The 20,175-nt window shown below is 37.3% G+C and overlaps 1 protein-coding gene across 1 annotated transcript in view; it reads left to right on the top strand.

Moving 5' to 3' along the window:
- The window catches only part of LOC131435173 (fatty acyl-CoA reductase wat-like), a 54,261-nt gene that overhangs the window by 29,737 nt on the left and 4,349 nt on the right, over positions 1-20,175 (top strand). The window contains exons 2-6 of the mRNA XM_058602791.1: positions 3,629-3,965; positions 4,030-4,294; positions 17,855-18,047; positions 18,140-18,255; positions 18,327-18,507. Coding sequence (XP_058458774.1) covers positions 3,629-3,965; positions 4,030-4,294; positions 17,855-18,047; positions 18,140-18,255; positions 18,327-18,507 — 1,092 coding nt within the window. The remainder of the gene's footprint in view (positions 1-3,628; positions 3,966-4,029; positions 4,295-17,854; positions 18,048-18,139; positions 18,256-18,326; positions 18,508-20,175) is intronic.

The raw sequence follows: 20,175 nt of genomic DNA, 5'->3' as shown, positions 1-20,175 counted from the left end.
GTGTCTTCACAGTGAGTTTTGGAACATGGCTTGTCACTTAAAAATAATCTTCATAATAGACTGAGAAACTTTTGTCAAAACATTAAACAACTCGAATCAACCTTTATAGTATATTAAAAGGAAGTAAAATCATATTACCAGCACTAGCAGCAAAGGTGCTAGATATATTAAGAAGTGAGCCATTGTTTGGACTTTGTGTCGGTTTTCCTTTGATAACTTTTTCAACAAAAGTCGGATTATTTAGCGGTTTTCGAAGGTTTTCTTCCCCGATAAATTTCCTGCGAAAATCACATGGTGCATATGAGACCCAAAAGCAACACGAAAAATTTAGTGGAGCTGTATTTAATATTTTGTCCCACCCTAATGTATATGTATATTATTTCAACCGTTAGTGATTGTTGGTATCGGCCTATCAAACTAATTCCAGCTATCCTGGTTCCCGATTTCCGGAAGCATCGAAAAGTTCGAAGTTTTAAAATACTCCAAAATGGATCTCAAACTATTTCCTCAGAGATGGTTTGACCGATTTTCATGAACTTAGGTTTAAGTAGAAGATGTTTTAATCCCAATTCAAATGCCTGATTTTCATCTGGATCCGAAGTCCGGTTCCCGAACTACTTGGTTAGGCGTTTAAAATTTTATACCGCTACCTAAAACGACTAAGCAAAAGAAAGAAAATTTTCTTTCAATAAGGTTCAAAACTGCTCCAATTTTTAGGTCATATTTGTTGCTTGTGATACGAACCAACTTCCGGCTGTTCCGGTCCTCGAAATTAGGTTTCGGTGGTATTGGAAATAGTGATCAAAAACTGCAAAAAGGATCTACCTTACTTTTCTTCTACATGACCAAGCCGATTACTCATACAGAATTCCTGAATTCGTTGTGGATAATACCTCCAGTTCCTTAACTATAGGATGTTTTGATTCGTAGATTTTTCTACAAACTTTCCTGTTTCTATTCAACGAACAGTTGTTTCTAGAACTCCATAGTATTATTTACGATGGTATGTGTAATACAAGAAAGGCATCATTGCACAACTAGGTGGATTAAAACAGTTTTTGCCTTTCTCTCTCTTTCTCTCTGTGTGTGTATGTGTGTGTGTGTGTACTTTTCGAAGATATTTTTACCGCGCGATCAAGTTCAAAGATCTAATGACTGTGACTTCTGGTTCAGGAGATATAATGGAATAAGTGACGTAACTGACAAAATGTGTTGTTTTTTCACCGCGCAAGTTTCTCGGAATTGGCTCAACCGATTTTAACCAATATTTTGAGATCACCTCTAATTTCGTAAAACGCTAGCGCTCAAAAGTTTAAGCTCCTCGAAAAAGAAGTCCTCATGCAAAATTTGAGCTAAATCGAACATGGGTAAGGCGACGACACGACCAGACACTCCAAAGAAAAATCGGAATAAAAAGTGTGCGTGAGCGATTTACCGCCAGTTACCATAAATATAGCGACCCCTTGAGAATAACAAATACTATCTATTCGTGCAACACTGTTTGAGTTTCTATGAACTATAGTTACCAAGAAGCCCCAGAAAAAGTAAACAAACAGTTTAAAATAGTAGTGGAATAATTCCACCTATTTGAAATTGTGTGCCCTTTTCTCTTATTTACCGAATTCCGGTGAGAAAAAACTAATGTGCATTATGAATGCAAACTATGAGAAAGGTGAGTGCTTAAATTTTATTTTTGTGTTTTCTGAGATGTGAACAAATGGAAGTTATTTGTATGTAAATATATTATGTTTCAAAATAGTTTTTTTTTATTCATTCAACAAACAGATTTCTATTATTTGCAGTTAACATTCTTCTGCCGCTTTCAAGAATGCCCCTGATGTTGAACATGAAAAAACAAATACAGCAGTATAACATATTTATAATATTAAATATATTTTTGATGTACATACAGAAACAATTGAAAAATGACATATCCACGGAATAACAAACGAATTTGAGAATAAATTGAAATGAAAAACGTGTTCGATTTCACGAAGACGCTAGTATTATTACAACATTTGGAGATATTCTTGAATTATTTACAAAATCTATTTTTTACCTGTAGACTCTAACAATTTTTGCTTTGATTTTATTATTTTTATTCTGGTATTATCATATTAAGACATACGATGTTTTCAAAATTATTTTATATTTATTTCTGTTTGTACGTTCTTTTCCTAAGAGTAAACTTCTTTTAAGAAAACATTGTTTATCGATAGTCACATGAACCAATTGTTCTGAGTTCCAAATCCGTCGGAATATACCACCCCCAAACACAGTAGTGCCCTATAGGCGTACCCATCTTTCAGTACCACAATACAATATTCTAGTTACGAATGTGATTTGATTAGCCTTCCTCTCCGTGACTGCGATGAAATTGTTTAAGTTCTATGAAAAGGAAGATACAACTTCAATCAAAGTTTAACACAAATGACTCAAAACTCTCTGAAAAAATAAATTTAATACCTGCAAGCGGCCCAGCTGTACTCAGTGTTTCCGTTTTAGATGAGAATCTCTTGTTTTTGTTTACATTCCTCAAGTTTAGTAACCAAGGCTACTGGTAACTGTTTTTCAAAATCAATAATTTACCAACTTGTGTTGCCAATTTCAACATTTTTCAGACGATTTCGTTTTGACATTATCAGTTACTGAGGGGTAGATAAATTTGCGATACAGTTTTGATAGTCGAGTGGCAGGTCGTGTCGTCGGGTAAGGGGTGCTGCCCAGCGGTTAAAGTTAGAAAATTTTCGAACTTGAAAAAGCACCACAGGGGGGAGTACATGAGATTTCCGAAATCGAAAAGTTTTTTTGATGCCAAAGATCTTAAAATTGCATGAAATGAAGAGATTTGGCGTTATCTCAAAAAAATTTTTTTTGAAAGAATCGACTTTCTGGGACTTTTTGAATACTTTCTGATACATCAAAAAAAAATTTTTTTCGATATGACGTTCTCGACGTTTCATGCAATTCTAAGACTTTTGGAACCACATTTTTTTCCCATTTCGGAAATTTCATGTAAACGCTAGTGCTCAAAAATTACTTAAAAAGTTATCACAAGAAACTACTGAAAAAAAAACTATTTCAAAGATCGTTAAAACAGTCATTTTCGACATGTTCACCCGTCAAAGTCGTTGACACTTTCTGGTGCCGCTTTGTCTCACCTCAGCTGACCTGAACATCCAAAATTGGTTGATTTTAGAATTTATTAGAGTGTAGCAGTACTGAACTATCGCATTTATTTACATGCTTCAATAGAAAACCTAAAACCGGTAAAACCTGCATTGTACTATTACCATATTCTAATTTTTCATTTGTTTTAAACTTTCGATCGTCTTCACGACGTACGTACAGGTAATCGGAAACAGAAACAGCATTTTATTGCGTTCACCTCAACGCAGTAGGCCGGCTCTGTTCTGCATAAATGTCGTTTCTTTCAGCGCTGATTCTAATTTGAATTTCCAATAAATTAACAAGACACGACACAAACAATGCTCCAATCCTGATCGGTGCCTAGTCAGAACAAATAAATATTTCCGTAAACTGATCGATGCGCTGTCACATTTTTTTTTTATCTATTTCTTGACGGACATGGTACTAATACATTTATTCTATCGCTTTTTTTCTTCAGAATCAATGTCAGACAAATCATCCTGCTGTCCAGGCCGAAGAAGGGCAAAACAGTTCAACAGCGATGCGACGAATTGTTCGGAAGCGTTGTGTTCATGAACCTGAAGAAAGACTATCCGGCGTTTATGGATCGAGTCAAAATTCTGGATGCCGATCTGCAGCACCCGAGGGTGGGACTGTCGGAAGAGTCGATCGATTACATCATTAAAAACACACAGATCGTATTTCACGCGGCCTCGGATGTACGGTTCGATCAGGCACTGAAAAAGGCTATCGAAGTTAATGTTCGAGGCACTCGGGATCTGCTGAAAATCTGCGAAAAGATTATCAACTTAGAGGTGAGAAAGAAGTTTCGTATTTGGTTGTGTTTGTTACCGTTGCTGACGGTGGAATTTATTTCAGTTATTCATATACATTTCCACCGCGTACTCTAACTGCCCGGAAGAGAACATCAAGGAAGAGTTCTATCCGCCTCCGACCGATCCGGAGCGAATGATAACACTGGTAGAGGCTATGGACGAACACTTCGAGGAACACTTGAATCGAACAGTGAACGAGTTCATCCACCCTTGGCCCAACACCTACGTGTACACCAAGGCTCTGACGGAGGACATCGTTCGGCAGTTTGGTGAACTCCTGCCAATCGCCGTGGTGCGACCGTCCATTAGTGAGTATATTTTTCAGTATGAAATTCAACCTACAATGTATTTGGTAGATTTATTTCTGTTTTGTCGTAGATATTCGATATATGAATTTTATTCTCAAATTTCTATGTCAACAGTCCATACATTTGTAATTTGAAGTTCATTCATTTTTGTAATCTGTTCATTATTAGTTTTCATCAGTTTACTGTAATCAAACAACGATTTATTAACAAACTAACTATTTAGAACCGAACAACACATTTCGTAACATTCGATAGAATATCGAGAAGAGCAGAGAGATCATTTTTATCGCCAAGTCGTTAATTCATTTTTCCAGCTTAGCAAAAGCGTGATCAATCCTGTCAAAGACGTAGTTTCTTTACAAACGTTATTATGAATTGCTGCTAAGAGATGCAGAATGAAATCATTCTCCGTTATGCACTGGTCAAATTTATTCAACATAAAATTTGGCATTGGAGGAAGCAAGGGTTTCCAACAGCTTGGATTACTTACCAGTCTCAAAATGGATTACTTCGATTATTTACATTATTACCCTGATTACTTCTGGATTACTCGATTTCTTTATAAACTATCTGATAACTCTGAATTACTCTGAATTAGTCTGAATTACTTTGAATTACTCTGAATTATGCGTAATTACTTCTTCTTTTTTTATAGATATTATTTATTCAGGCCTATTTGCGCACAAGCTTTACGTGGCCGATTGAGCCGATTTTTTAAATAAATTTTTTTATTATTGGATCTTGTTGTCACCCTTTTTCTATGGGGAGAAGAGCTTCTATTTCCCTCCTGCGAGGATTGATGGGCACTTTGTTCGTGGCTCGTCTCGTCATCCATTGCCGCATCGGTGGTATTGTTCGCAGTCTTGAGTTCGTTGTTAGTTACTGTAGGTGCGCCTTGTTCTATATTGGTTGAAGTTGCTGGTTGGTTGGAGGGTAAGTTGTTAACTGCAGCCGGTGTACTTTGTTCTAAAGGGGATACTGATGGTTTCGTTGAAGGGGATGCTTCATTGTTGTTGGTGGCTGTCACAGGTGTACTGGGGTTGCTTGGGTTTTGTGTGAAGGAAGCACTGTTGTCCTTTGGTGTAGTTGTCTCCTTGTCCAGTTTATCACATGGCTTACCGTAGTGAACAGCTTTTTGGCAATATTGACATGTGGCCATCTGATTGTCATAGGTAACAAGTGATTTGCACGGAATTCTTGTATCTTGATCGAAAATCACATAAGAAGGTATAGGCCTCTTCAAGCGCATGCGTAATAAACGGACGCAATTTAGAATACCGGGGAAAAAATTCTTCCACTTTTCTTTTTCAATAGAGAGAATCTCTCCGTATTGGGACATAGTTTTGCGAATATATGAATCGGTGACGCTTGAGGAAAGACCATGCCCATGTACTTCTATAGCACTATCCATATATACTGGAACTGCACTGCCTGAAGCCAACAACAATTGTATTCTTTCGTGTCGGCGGTAGCTTTTGTTCGTTTGGTTCACTCATTTCGAGGTCGTTCTATTGTTCACTACACAATACTGTACTTGGTTTCTTCTGTCCCGAACGTAAGCGGTTTTGTTTTATCGACTGACTTGGATGAGATGTGAAACCGAACTGTGATTACTTCTTGTTTATGGTAATATTTCTTCTGGATTACTGGATTACTTTCAAAATACAATGTTTCTGAAAAGGATTTTTCCAAGAAGCTCATAAAACGAATTTTATCATTTTCGTATGGTCCGATTGATTTTTTTTTTTCGGTGTATCAAAGGTTACCACAACCCAGTGGGAACAACCAAAATTTACTTTTAGAATTGGTTCCGGGCTGGTTTCATAGAGAACGATTTATTCAATATAGGGTCGCAATAATCCACCTTGAACGATTTTGAAAACCTTTTTGTGGGACTTCGTGCAGGGAAACGTGACGCTTGAGCAAATTAGCTATGATTCTTGCCCAACTCTGACATAAATATACCCTCTCTTGATTGTACGTGTTTTCAGTTAGAATACTTTGAAGACTAAAATACAAAACTTTATTAGTTTTGAGAGAGGCCATGTATTCAGCGTTACAGATCTTCATATTTCAATTAAATAATACTTAATTAGTCCCATACAAAGTTCTTGAATTTTATCAGAATCCTGTTTCCGTAATAATTGTGACAAGTGAAAATAAATTCAATTTCGAATTATTTACTCGATTTCCTAATATAAATTTGACACAATTCGTGCACCAGATTTCATTCTCTCACCCATCCAGATCCGACTTTCGGTTGCAGAATTACTGGATGAAGAGAAATTTCAAACAGTGATTCAAAACACGGAAAATATTTTGACGCCTTTTCTTTTCTTTTATCTTTTCTTTCATTTTATCAGGAGCAGCACTCAAATAAATTCTAAACAATAGGCTTTGTCGGTTGAAGCCCACACAAACCGACTCCGGCTGTATTAGTCCCCGGTTTCCGCTTCCGAAAGCATCGCAAAACTTTGAAATTGAACACGCTTTCCTCATCCATAGCTCGAACTATTTTCAAAGACTTTAGAAGGTTTAAACGAAAGGTTTCATGATCTCATACAAAATTCCTTAATTTCATCTTTCGATGCTCCAGCAGCCGAATTACCGTCATATAAAGCGCACCTGTACGAACATGTACTCGTGCCGATGAAGAGAACACAACACCGCTTTTTCGAACAATGCACACAGCAAGCCGTTGTCGATTTTGTGCACGCGGTAAAGGAAACGAAAACCGAAGCTCGGATTCGAAACCTCAACCGAGTTCATTGGTATACGAGAGGTGAGGCCGGAAGACTGAATGGATTTCAATGGGTTGAAATTTATTTGATATGACATGTATCGGGAGTTCATCCATCGCGATGTGAGGGAATATACTCAAATGAAAGGTCTTACCGTCTCTCAATCTGCTATTGAATTTTGTTCGTATCCAACTTCCGGTTCCGAATTTTTAGAGTTAAGCGTGTTTGGGATTTCAGGCCGGCATTTAGACCGAAGTTGCAAAAAAAAAAACAGAAAAAATCTTCCAAATTTGCATCGAATTGAATGGGCATGAAATGATCAAAATAAGAATGTATTGTCGTCAGAATAACTGTCCCGAGATATTCTTTCCCCCCGTTTCAAAACAGTCAATGGAACGAGAGCTTTTTTTTTGAAAATTCAGATCAATGAGTTCTGAGTAATGATTTTGGAATAATGATCCCATTTTGATCTCACGAGGAATACTAAAATAAATTTATATTCAGGCCGCATCCTACCGTCGTCATCGTGTTGGGATTTCGCAGACTTGGAAAAAGTGTGCGTTCTTTTGACGTAGGACTACGTCTTTCTTTACTATGCTCACCTGGGTGCGTTTTCAAAATTTCACAACACGTAAGGGTTACGAAAATACTCCAGATTTGATTTGCTAAAAACGTTTTCGCTGTTTGAGTATTTTATCTAACTCTTTCACGAAATAAATATACAAAAATTTAAAATAATTTGATTAGCTTTGTGAAACTTTTCCTCTACGAAATTCGCACCAAACGAGTGCATATAAAGCTCGCATTTGGCTGCTATGCATTCGAAAACAATTCTCCGAACAGCGTTCAGTATCGTAGAAAATATAACTTTCTGCAAGCCTGAAATAAACCCGGCGATTGCATCATTCAGCTGCTGGTCGTTGGCGTGCGAGTAACAGAAAAGATACATTTAATCGGTCCGAATAATGAAAAGTAATAATCCGAAAAAAGTAATCAACCTAAAATTTCTAGAAAAACTTGAAATATTCCCAGAAGAGCTACGGTAACAATGGTATTAACCGTTTTTGTTTTCAAGACAAACGTGATTGTTGCCTAAAGGTTTAAAGTATAATTATGAACATTTGGATTTTTTTTAATAAACCGTTCATTGGTGTATAGTTGTTTACCAGAGCTTTACTTTTTTATTATCCTGTGATTAGTTTATGTTTATGTTTATTTAAAAAAGGATGACTATTTCTTTTGGTTCATTTAATTAATAATACGACATAACCGCAAATTTAGTCGTACAATTCTTGCAGCCAAACAGACCAATATAGCATTTCACATGAATATTTGCGCCAATGACTGCGAACAGTCAATGCACCTGAATTAGAAACACAAAGTCAACCGGTCGCTAATGATGATATATGCGATGGCACTACTATCTTTTACAGCAAAAAAGTGTTTTATTGCAATGGGCCTTCCATCACATTACGAACTGATCAATCAATTCATCTCATCTTAAGTCTCCAACTCATCAGTGCAGTAGCAGTTTATGTTGAAACACGGCTAATGCCACCTCGCGTTTCAACGTAAACCACTAAGCAGATGAAAAGTTTTTGCTATTTACAACTTCTTTCGGCACGTCAGAATTTCGGTGCACATATGAGTTTTTTTTTTTTTTCATAAATACGTTTATTTCATAGGCAATATACATAAGTTTTTCTTCGCCGTGGCATCCACAATACATAGTAGTTTAAACCTAATACATTTCGAATATCATATTAGTATGTTGGTACTCATTAGTTAATCTAAACACTGTTTTTATCAAGCGAGTTGCTATTTTAAATTACATTAAATAAAATACATTTATTTTGTACATGATCTTATAACTATTTCAGGATTGTTTGTATCAGTTCACCACTTATATTCAATATCCTATAGTTGGCTATTGGTTGAACTCATGGAAGAGAAAACAGTTTAACATAAAATAAAATTTAAATTGGAACTCCAATGGATTTAATGAAATGATAAAGAAGTTTCATGTATGGAAGGTCACGACAAGCAAGAATGTCGCGAACTGGGACATTGGATAGTCTACCTTGGGTACGCAAGGAATTTATTAGTTGAGATCTGACATCACGAAACTCCACGCATGTCCAAACAACATGGTCAATATCGCGGTAACCTTCGCCGCAAGCACAATGATTAGTCTCGGAAAGTCCAATTCGAAGGAGATGTGCATCTAACGTGTAGTGATTGGACATGAGTCTGGACATCACACGAATGAAATCTCTACTCACATCCAGTCCCCTGAACCATGCCTTTGTCGATATTTTAGGAATAATTGAGTGCATCCACCGACCCAGATCATCTTTATCCCAAGAAGCTTGCCAGCTGGCAAGTGTTCTTTGGCGAGACGCGCTATAGAATTCGTTGAAAGCAATCGGTCTCTCATAAATTTCACCCTCAATAGCACCACGTTTGGCTAAAATATCGGCTCTTTCATTGCCTGGAATGGAGCAATGAGCCGGAACCCAAACTATTGTGATTAGATAATTATTATTCAATATGTCGTTCAGACACTGTTTTATTTTACCCAAGAAAAACGGTTCATTTTTGCCAGCAGCGTTTGAGCGAATGGCTTCAATTGCACTCAGACTATCTGTGAAGAGGAAATAATGGTTTGGAGATAATGTGACGATTACATTCAAGCTATAATGAACTGCTGCTAACTCTGCTATATAAACAGATGCAGGTTCTTGAAGCTTGAATGAGGCCGAAACATTATTGTTGAACATACCAAACCCTGTCGCTTCTTCCATTCGCGATCCGTCCGTGTAAAACATTTTCTCAGAGTTAATATGCCTGAACTTACTTGAAAATATTTTTGGGATTTCCATAGGGCGTAGGTGGTCCGGGATTCCACGCACTTCGCGCTGCATGGATGTGTCGAAAAATAAAGTTGAGTCAGGTACATTTAGGAGGCTGACACGGATAGGAATATATCTTGAAGGGTTGATTTCCTGTGACATATGGTTAAAATATACTGTCATGAATTTTGTTTGAGATCGAAGCTCGACTAGTCGTTCGAAATTATTAATTACCATGGGATTCAGCACATCACATCTTATTAGCAGGCGTGATGAAAGCTCCCAAAATCGATCTTTTAATGGAAGAACTCCCGCCAGAACTTCAAGACTCATTGTATGTGTCGAATGCATGCAGCCTAAAGCAATTCGCAAACAACGGTACTGAATTCGCTCAAGTTTGATAATATGAGAATTTGCAGCGGAACGAAAACAAACGCATCCATATTCCATCACTGAAAGTATCGTTGTCTGATACAATTTTATTAGATCTTGCGGATGAGCACCCCACCAAGACCCTGTTATTGTTCGAAGAAAATTTACTCTTTGTTGGCATTTCGTTATCAGATACCTAATGTGTCCTCCCCACGTGCATTTGGAATCAAACCACACCCCGAGGTATTTGAAAGTCAAAACCTGTTCGATTATTCTTCCCATCATATGAAGCTGAAGTTGCGCGGGATCATGCTTTTTTGAAAAGACGACCAGCTCTGTTTTCTCCGCAGAGAATTCGATACCAAGATGAACAGCCCAAACGGACAATTTATCTAAGGTATCTTGCAATGGTTTTTGCAGATCAATAGCTTTGGATCCAGTAACTGAAACCACGCCATCATCTGCCAATTGTCTTAGTGTACATGGGGTTACTAGACAGCTGTCAATGTCATTCACGTAAAAATTATAGAGGAGCGGACTGAGGCATGAGCCTTGCGGGAGACCCATGTAGCTAATTCTGATTGTTGCCAAATCGCCATGTGAAAAATGCATGCGTTTCTCTGACAAAAGGTTGTGCAAATAATTATTTATAACCGCTGGGAGTCCATGTTGGTGGAGCTTGTCTGAAAGAACATCAATGGAAACTGAATCAAATGCTCCTTTAATGTCTAAAAATACAGATGCCATTTGTTGCTTTTGAGCGAAGGCAATTTGGATGTCAGACGAAAGTAATGCAAGGCAATCATTCGTCCCTTTATTTCTACGGAAGCCAAACTGAGTATCTGACAACAAACCGTTCGTCTCGACCCAAGTGTCGAGACGTCGTAGAATAATTTTTTCGAACAATTTTCTGATGCAGGACAACATCGCAATGGGTCTATATGAGTTGTGATTGGAAGCTGGTTTCCCCGGCTTTTGAATGGCGATAACTTTCACTTGTCTCCAGTCAGGTGGAACAATATTTTGCTCAAGAAACTTGTTGAACAATTCCAACAAACGTCTTTTTGCGAGGTCGGGCAGATTCTTCACCAAGTTGAATTTAATTCTGTCCAATCCAGGAGCGTTATTGTTACAAGACATGAGTGCTATGGAAAATTCCATCATTGAAAAGGGGCTATCAATGGAATCATCATTTGAAGAAGACTCCCTAACAATGCTATGCGTAGGAACGGAATCTGGACAAACTTTCCTCGCAAAATCAAATATCCATCGATTCGAGTACTCCTCACTCTCATTTCCTACGTTACGATTCCTCATTCGTCTGGCCGTATTCCAAAGAGTGCTCATTGAGGTTTCTCTTGACAAACCTTCCACAAAATGTCTCCAATAGCTGCATTTCTTAACCCGAAGTATGTTCTTGTACTTGGTTTCTAAAACCAAGAATTTTTCAAAATTCTGAGGAGTTCCTCCTCCTCGTTTTAAAAACGTCTTGAAAGCATTTTGTTTCGCGTGTTTAGCATCTGAGCACTCTTTGTCCCACCAAGGATTTGGAGGTCTTCTGTTAGACGATGGACCAAGAAATCGTTTGGTTTGGGCTTGTTCTGCGGCCTCCAGAATCGAACAAACGAGGAAGTCATATTCTTCAAGTGGGGGAAGCTCTTCCATTGAAGTTAAGACACTTGAAATATTACTTTGGTATTTAATCCAGTCAATATTTTTTGTCAAATCATATGGAATATTAACTGAATTAGCAATGCCTTTGTTACTGCTAATTGAGATGATGATTGGTAAATGATCGCTACCATGTAAATCAGGAAATACTTTCCAGGTGCAATCTAGTCGAATTGAAGTCGAACAAAGAGATAAATCTAATGCACTTGGACGTGCAGGAGGTCTTGGGATCCGTGTCATGCTACCCATATTTAGTACCGTCATGCTAAAATTGTCGCAAATATTATATATTAGAGATGATCTGCTATCATTGTAAACGGAACCCCACATCATTCCGTGCGAATTGAAATCTCCTAAAATCAAACGTGGAGCAGGAAGGGCTTCGACAATTTCATTAAGCTGTCGTTGTCCAACTTGAGCTCTTGGAGGAATATATACCGAAGCAATGCAAATGTCCTTTCCTTTAATGTTTATTTGACAAGCAACAACTTCTATACTAGAAGTCGAAGGAATGTTTAATCTATAAAAGGAATAACATTTCTTAATTCCTAAAAGCACTCCACCATACGGGGAGTCTCTGTCGAGACGTATAATGTTAAAGTCATTAAAATTTAAGGCTATGTTTGATGTAAGCCATGTTTCGCACAAAGCAAATACATCACATTTTTGACTATGCAACAAAACTTTAAATGAATCAAGTTTTGGCATGATGCTTCGACAATTCCACTGCAGGACAGTGATTGAATCATTTGAGGCGGATGATAAATTATCCATCAAATGATACAAAACCTGTAAGAGCTGGCCATTGAGCTGATAACTGTTTCAAAAAAGTTCTAGCTATTGGAAGGAATGCTGTTATGATGGTCTTTAGAGGTTCAGAAATATTGAATGCAGCGAAAATCCATTCTACAATTTCCGAAAATTTCAGTAATCCTGTTGGTGAATGTGAAATGGAGCCCACTGGATTATTGTCTTTTCTTGAGCTAGTTCCTGGATTGGTTTGTGAATTTGACAAACCAGGAGGCACAGTTTTTGGTTTTAAATTTGGCTTTTTAGCTTTAACACGGGGATCTTTTTTTGAAGGTATAATTTTAGGTGTCTTTTTTGGTATTTTGTGGTTTGTTAATCTCCTCTTAACAGACCCTTGAGGAGTGACAAACGAGGTATCTTCACTATTTCCGTCAGAGTCAGATTCCTCTGGCTCCGCAAGATTTGAAAAACCGTTTTCGGTTTCCAAAGGGGAGACATGTATGACCGTTTTGAGCATTTCTGCATATGTGCGCTTAGACCGTGCTTTTAAAGAAAGCTTCATTTTGTCTTTACGCAGCTTAAATGCAGCGCACACTGAAAGATCATCATGAGGGCTTTCCCCACAATAAACACATTTTTCAACATCTTTATCGCAAAGATTATCCTTATGAGGCCCTTGACATTTGATACATTTGGACTTATTACTACAGTAAGTAGCTGTATGTCCGAATTTTTTACAGTTCGTGCAATTCATAACATGCGGTACGAAAAGCCGAACAGGAAGACGAATTTTATCGATATAGACATGGCTAGGCAATGCAGATCCGGCAAATGTTACGCGAAACGAATCTGAGGGACTTTTTTCCATCGACAATAGATGCTGAGTACAATTGTTTGCACTCGAGTATCTTAACTCCCTCAAGCATGGAGTTTTTAAAACGGCCAACTCCATTTTTAAGTAAATCATCTGCTGTCAGACTTGCTTCAGTCACAACACCGTCAATTTCTACCTCCTTCGATGGAATGTAAACTCGATATTCAATAGCAAATAATTTACAGGTTACAATATCGTTTGCCTGTTTCAAGTCGTTAACTACAACTCGAATTTTATCTCTATTAACCTTACAGATTTCTTTAACTTCAGAGAAATGTGATGTCAAATCCTTTGTAATTTGCATCAAGTTTAAAATCTTTTCTTTTTTTCGAAGATAGACTATCCATGGCCCAGTGGTACCCTGTGGATAATGTTTAGCCCTCGGAGTATTTAAACTTTTACTAGTATCCGGAATCGGATTCGGATGATCTTCCATGAGATCATCCATTACATTAAATTTTTTTTGTAAATTAATAATACCAAAATAAAAACTTATGTTTAGTAAAATTTCAGATATAAGAAATAAAAATAAATTAAATTAAATCTACCTTGTAGCTGATGTCTCTGTTCCTTTATCGTGAAGAACGACGTGAAGCTCTTCCAACGATTTCCAATTGGCAGTCTTTTGCTGTTTCCAATTGGCAGTCTTCTGTCGTTTACTGCTATCTCAGTTGCTCTGCCGTCGTTGTGAACACCACTGCACTTGCTGTACCTGACCCCAGGTACAGTGCTTTTGCTCTTGGTGGCGATCAAATGCGATGCTTGCAGTGTAGCACCTCGCGATATATGCCGTCTCTTTTGATCCTACGCAGCGTACAAATTCTGGTACCTGGTAGATCAGCACTGGGTTGCTTTATCACCTCTGTGCCTTTGCACCCCTTCGTCTTCGCACCTTTATGCGATGGCACCTCTGTGACTCGTCACTTCTATGCTCTCGCACCTCTGTGTCTCTACACCTCTGTGCGTATGAACGGGATGGCCTTCGTTGCTAGCTTTCCAGTCGGGAAACGCCCCGAATATTGCGTTTGCTATGGGCAGTTTAACTACCTGAAGCTTAGAATTGTCTCGGTAGCAGCCGTTAACTCACGAGCCAGTACAATCGAAACACAACCTCTTCGCTTGAATGGTTTTTACTGAATGACATGAGTTTTGTAAACAGCAAAAGCAATACATCAGCTTAGCGGTTTATGTTGAACAGCGAGGTGGCACTTGTAATGTTTCAACATAAACTGCTATAGCATTGTTTAGTCGAAGCAAAGCTTTGGTATTACATTTCTGTAGTGGAATTTGTCCTTCTGTTTCATTCAACAGACTTCGCAGCCGATTCAGATTGTACAGAACCATTGCATGGCTGGTGCTACGATTCTACTGACACTACGCATCCTTCCAGGTCGGGGCTCGAACATACGACAACTGGTTTGTAAGACCAGTGCCCTATGCATTGAACCGCCAACCCGGGCAACGTCGAAGACAAAACGTAAAATAAGTCGAACTTGTAGTTAAAGGAAAACCCCGTTTTAATCCACCTAGTGGTGTTATGATGCAATTTTCATATAACTCATGTTTTCATTAATACTATTAGGGGGGGTTCACAAAATTGAATACCGAATAAAATCAAAAAAAAGTTTTTTTGGACGTACATTAGCATAACCTTTTCAATTTTCAACAGTTTTTTTTTGGAATTTTTCGTTTTTTATTGCATTTTCGCTATAAATGACAGTTTAAAATTTTAAACACATTTCACCCTGCTGTTCCGGAGCCGGAAGTGAGAACCAAACAAGGGTCAAACACATTCTATTTTTAGATGTTACATGGGGTTGGGTTGAGTTGGAGCCAGCTGAAATTCAATAGAAATTTATGGGACTATAAGCCTTTAATTTGAATCTACGTTGAAGAAAATCAATTGAGCGGTCTCTAAGAAAATCGAGTGCACTTTTTCTTCATTTTTTGCACATTTTAACCCGTAACTCCCGAGCCGGAAGTTCGATCCGGGTGAACTCAAGAAAATCGGTCCAACCATATTTGAAAAAATCGAGTGCACATTTTTATTATATACACATACATGCATACATATACATTTTGCGTACTCAACGAACTGAGTCGAATGGTATATGACACTCGGCCATCCAGGTCTCGGTTCAAAAATCGGTTTTACAGTGATTACATAGATTTTTTATATGAGAAGGGCTGAAACATTGAATACCACAGTATTCAATAGAATCGACGCTAAAAAAGAATAAAAACAAAAAATATAAAAACGAATATACACGGAGAACCCTTCGATCATAAAATTGCGATATCGCAGTTTTTGATTTTTGCGATAGTTGATTTAACTAATTTCTTTTTGATTCAACCAATATGGTTTTTGATTTGCATATATTCAAGTTGTTGAAAAATATGTTGTCTTGAATGCTGTCAAATGCCGGAGACACTTGAAAGCAAAACAATAATCGCAATGCAGAATCAACAACTTTTTTAGTTGTAAAGTTCGCGTCGCTTTAAAATGTCAATGAAAACAACATCAATGGTTAAAGCGTTTAGTGAAATTGTGTTCATTCGATTTGAGAAATTTATGATAACAAGTGTTTATCTAACAGCGGTGTTGTGATAAAGTTAACCTTGTTTAAGATGAAAAAGATTTGGTGACAAATTAGAAAATGTAAATGAATGATCATCTCGTAATCTTTCAGGTATGCGCAAAAATTTTATGCTTCAAATTCGATCATTGATTTACTTCCACCAGACAGATTTACTTCCAGCTGTTTGATACCGATGATGATGTTCATGCATTAGCAATAAAACGCTTTTTGACATGAATTTAATTTATAAAAGTAACAGGAGCGAAGGGTTTCAAACACACAGAACGCGCTGCGATTGAATGGCGCGTTTGAATTGCCGCCGCAAAATTCCAATTCCCAGCGGTTGATGCACCCAAGCTCATATAAATTGACTAAAATTATCAGTGCATAACTTTAGTTCAACCGTTTGAAGGCATCATCTTTCAATACTCATTTTAGGTAAATTTAATAATTTCGCACTCGCCCCTCCGGGCACTTTTGCTGATTAAAAACGTTTTTCTACATCAGTCATTTCCGATCGCAATGTCTAAAACAAATAAAACCGATTTATTTTTCAACTAACAGAATTTTGTTTCAATAACAACACCAGTTATTCCAACTAAAATATTTGTTGAAATTGAAAGGTATGTGTCCTCACTAATTGACAGCATTTTTTTTTCAAACAGTTAAATTAGTTGTTTCAACCATCGTTTCTGCTAATCGAAAAACAAAAAGAAGCCGGGACTGTGAATGTCGCTTTAGCTTGATACTAAACCTAATTTAGTTTCCACACTAACTGTTTTCAAACCGTTTATACAGTACCATGCAGGACTGATAGAGTCTCTAATGATTATTCTATCTATGTTCATAAGTCGAATTTACGGCATTATTATGATGTTTTTTGTCAACTTGCACAGTTCGAAAATTTCTTGATTTTACACCTTATAAGTTGCATATAAAAGGAGCGTTGTAATTTACACAAATTTATATTCAAGAACATTACATGACTTAGAATCGAATGAAATTTAAAACAAAAGCTCGATAGCAACATCGCGACTTGAACTAAGAACCATCAGATCACAAAGCACGTCAGTTAATCGACTGAGCCACAGAAGTACATATCTGCTTAATGAATAATTGCCACTTGGTAGTCGAACGCAAATTACATTGTAAAATTCTGCACGAATAGAATATTGCATTCTTTGACAAGTTAAGTCTTTATGAATCGTATCATTTGTAGAAATATGTCATCTGTAATATTCATAATTTTTTCCTGTGTGGGCCTAACTAGCTATTTCGTTATTGCAATATTACATTTCAGAAAACATATTGTCAATTTATTTTGAATTCTGCTCTGTTTGCTCAGAGATTAATACACAAAAATTCAATTTTGAATAACAATCGATAACCAATGTTAAAACGTTTTGTCCATCTTAATCTCTAGCTCCCTAGTCTTATGAGTCGTTGTCTTTCCATTAGGCAGGTGAACCATTAATAAGTCTTTTTATCGTTACACTTATTTTTACCTGTGGTTGATGGAGATAGGAACTGCCTGATTATCATACTGTTGAAATATTATAGTAAAATTGGTATTAATTCCTAATTACTGTTCTCATTTTTTCCTCTAGTGCTATATTCTAATTCTAGTTTTTCGTTGGTTAATTTTGTACATGTTTACACCAAAACGATAACTTTCGTGATGTAGTGCTCTGAATTATTCACCATTTTCTTCTCATTGCCAGTCATTGCCACCTGCGAGGAACCAATCGAAGGTTGGACCGACAACATTTACGGCCTGAACGGAGTTATCGCAGGTGTCGCCCTGGGCATCATCCGCGTAATGTACCTGGACGACAAGAACAAAGCGGACATTATCCCGGCCGACATCGTCGTCAACGGAGTGCTGGCCGCCGGTTGGCTCACCTACGTGGAACGGTAACTGACACATCCCTTCCCTTGCAAAACAGTAGTACAAGGGTAGATGTTTGGTCTTTGTTAAAATAAAGTTTTATCTATCGATATCTTAGGAAACACGATCGGCCAATCGAGGCGAAAGGTGCCAGCACTGATATGAAGGGTATGGTTCGACCCCGCACCAAGATATACAACTGTGTCTCCGGAAACGAAAACCCGATTAGCTACCGTAAGAATCGTCGCGCCTAATCGAAACAATGATCTCTGGAAGAGTGAAACAATTTTCTTGTTCTGTTGCAGAAAAAATCTACGATTACTCCATTCAAGTCGGCAAGCACTGTCCTCCGAAGCGATCCCTCTGGGTGGTGTGTCACAACACGACGACGAACAAGTATCTGTTCGAATACTATAAATTCCTGTATCACTTGCTGCCGGCTTTCCTGATCGATCTGTACCTGCGAGCAATTGGACGAACACCACGGTGAGTAGTTCTTATTTTTGATAGAGCGACTTATTTAAATATTTCGCACGGTCGGTATAGTAGTTCAATTTACATTTCTACCAACAATTGTGGTTTATTGCGAACCGAAAGCTTTTGTATATGTCCTCGAAAATGTTCTCCGAGCGTAAACATACGTACGTTCGAAAGCTGTTTCCTCGGTTCGTGCGATGGTGTTCTGTACTCGGTGCTCGGCGAAGCAATTTGTTCCGAACAATTTCCGATTGAATTTCGTTCGATATGATGCTTTGTTAATTTCTGTTTACGAATACTGATTTGGAAATTATCGACGGACGTACAAACACGAAAAATTGAATTCATAATTTCAAATGACGAATAATTCCATTATCAATGATTTGGTGTTGGATTAAAATGAATTTTACTGGTTATGACTGTAATTTGCATTCGGCTAGCAAGTGTACTATTTACCAGCCAAGCAAATGTGTGCTGAGATTATGAAAGATTATTCATTAACTGCAGATTGCTCGGGTAGATTTTATGAGCTGTTTTAACTGAAATTTTTGGACGACTGTGAATGTTTCGAGAAAAGATAAAAATGCACAATTAAGCAGTATGTAGATTTATGAGTATGAGTAGCATTGAAAATTTTTTTATAAACCGCTGATTGCTCGTGCAGCTAAAGACCTGTTTTCACTTGGACGACTGAGCATATTCCTGGAACGTACATATCAAAATAGACAAGTGAGGATAAAAAATAAATAAACGTAAGCTGCTGTAGCTCTTGGTGTGACATAGTGTGCTCCCTAAGGGCAATACTACAAGCAGTTCTTGGACATTGGAACATCTCTCAAGTATGTATTTCCATAGTCTCAAAACATACTCAGATGGTCCTAGATACCTTAGCGCATGGACGTAGTACAATTTCTTATGTTGTTTATAGTAAAATCAAAATAAATTGGGAAATTGAAATCGAATGCGATGTATCATTTAATTTACTTAATTTTTAGATTAGTTTGTGATCCTTAGAACACTATTTTCAGGTAAACCGCAGATTTTGATGGTGGGTTGGGACATATTAAACAATAACTATTTTTATGAAGAGTCATAATTTGATAATCGGCGTACTCGGCGATGCAGCGTTCAGTGAAGTGTCCCTTTCGGTAAAAAAGAGATTTCATCATTTCCGAAAGAGCAATTTATAATGTGCTTCTGTGTTCAATTATTTTCAGAATTACACAGATTTTCGGAATTGCACATACACATTCTGTACGGTTAGACATAAGAAATTCCGGAAATGTTGGGCAGGTTATCAGACTCTAAAAAAAATAGACACTAAAAACTAAAAATCGAACCTTTTCTTCAAGAAATGAAGGACTAAACGAAAAAATCAATTTAAACAAAAAATCGTATCTCACTTTTTTAAATAATTTTTTTAACCTAAATTTAAAATCTACATTTTTTGTTAATTTGATCAGTGTGAATTAAAAAAGTAAAAAAGTTACTACTGAAGTAACTCTTTGGCATTTTTCTAGTTTTAAGTTTCGGATGAAAAATAAAAAAATACCTATTGTGACCTTCCTTCTGAAATTCACTTATTGTGACCTTCTTAGCAGTAGTCATTTTCAAGATTGTTCGACGGGAAACGCAAAGGACTGGTTATTTTTCATCAAGTACTCGAATTCTTTAAAA

Source organism: Malaya genurostris, chromosome 3 (assembly GCF_030247185.1).
Source record: "Malaya genurostris strain Urasoe2022 chromosome 3, Malgen_1.1, whole genome shotgun sequence".
Taxonomy (NCBI): Eukaryota; Metazoa; Arthropoda; class Insecta; order Diptera; family Culicidae; genus Malaya; species Malaya genurostris.
The sequence above is the reverse complement of the archived record's forward strand: the minus strand, read 5'-3'. Positions and strand labels throughout refer to the sequence as shown.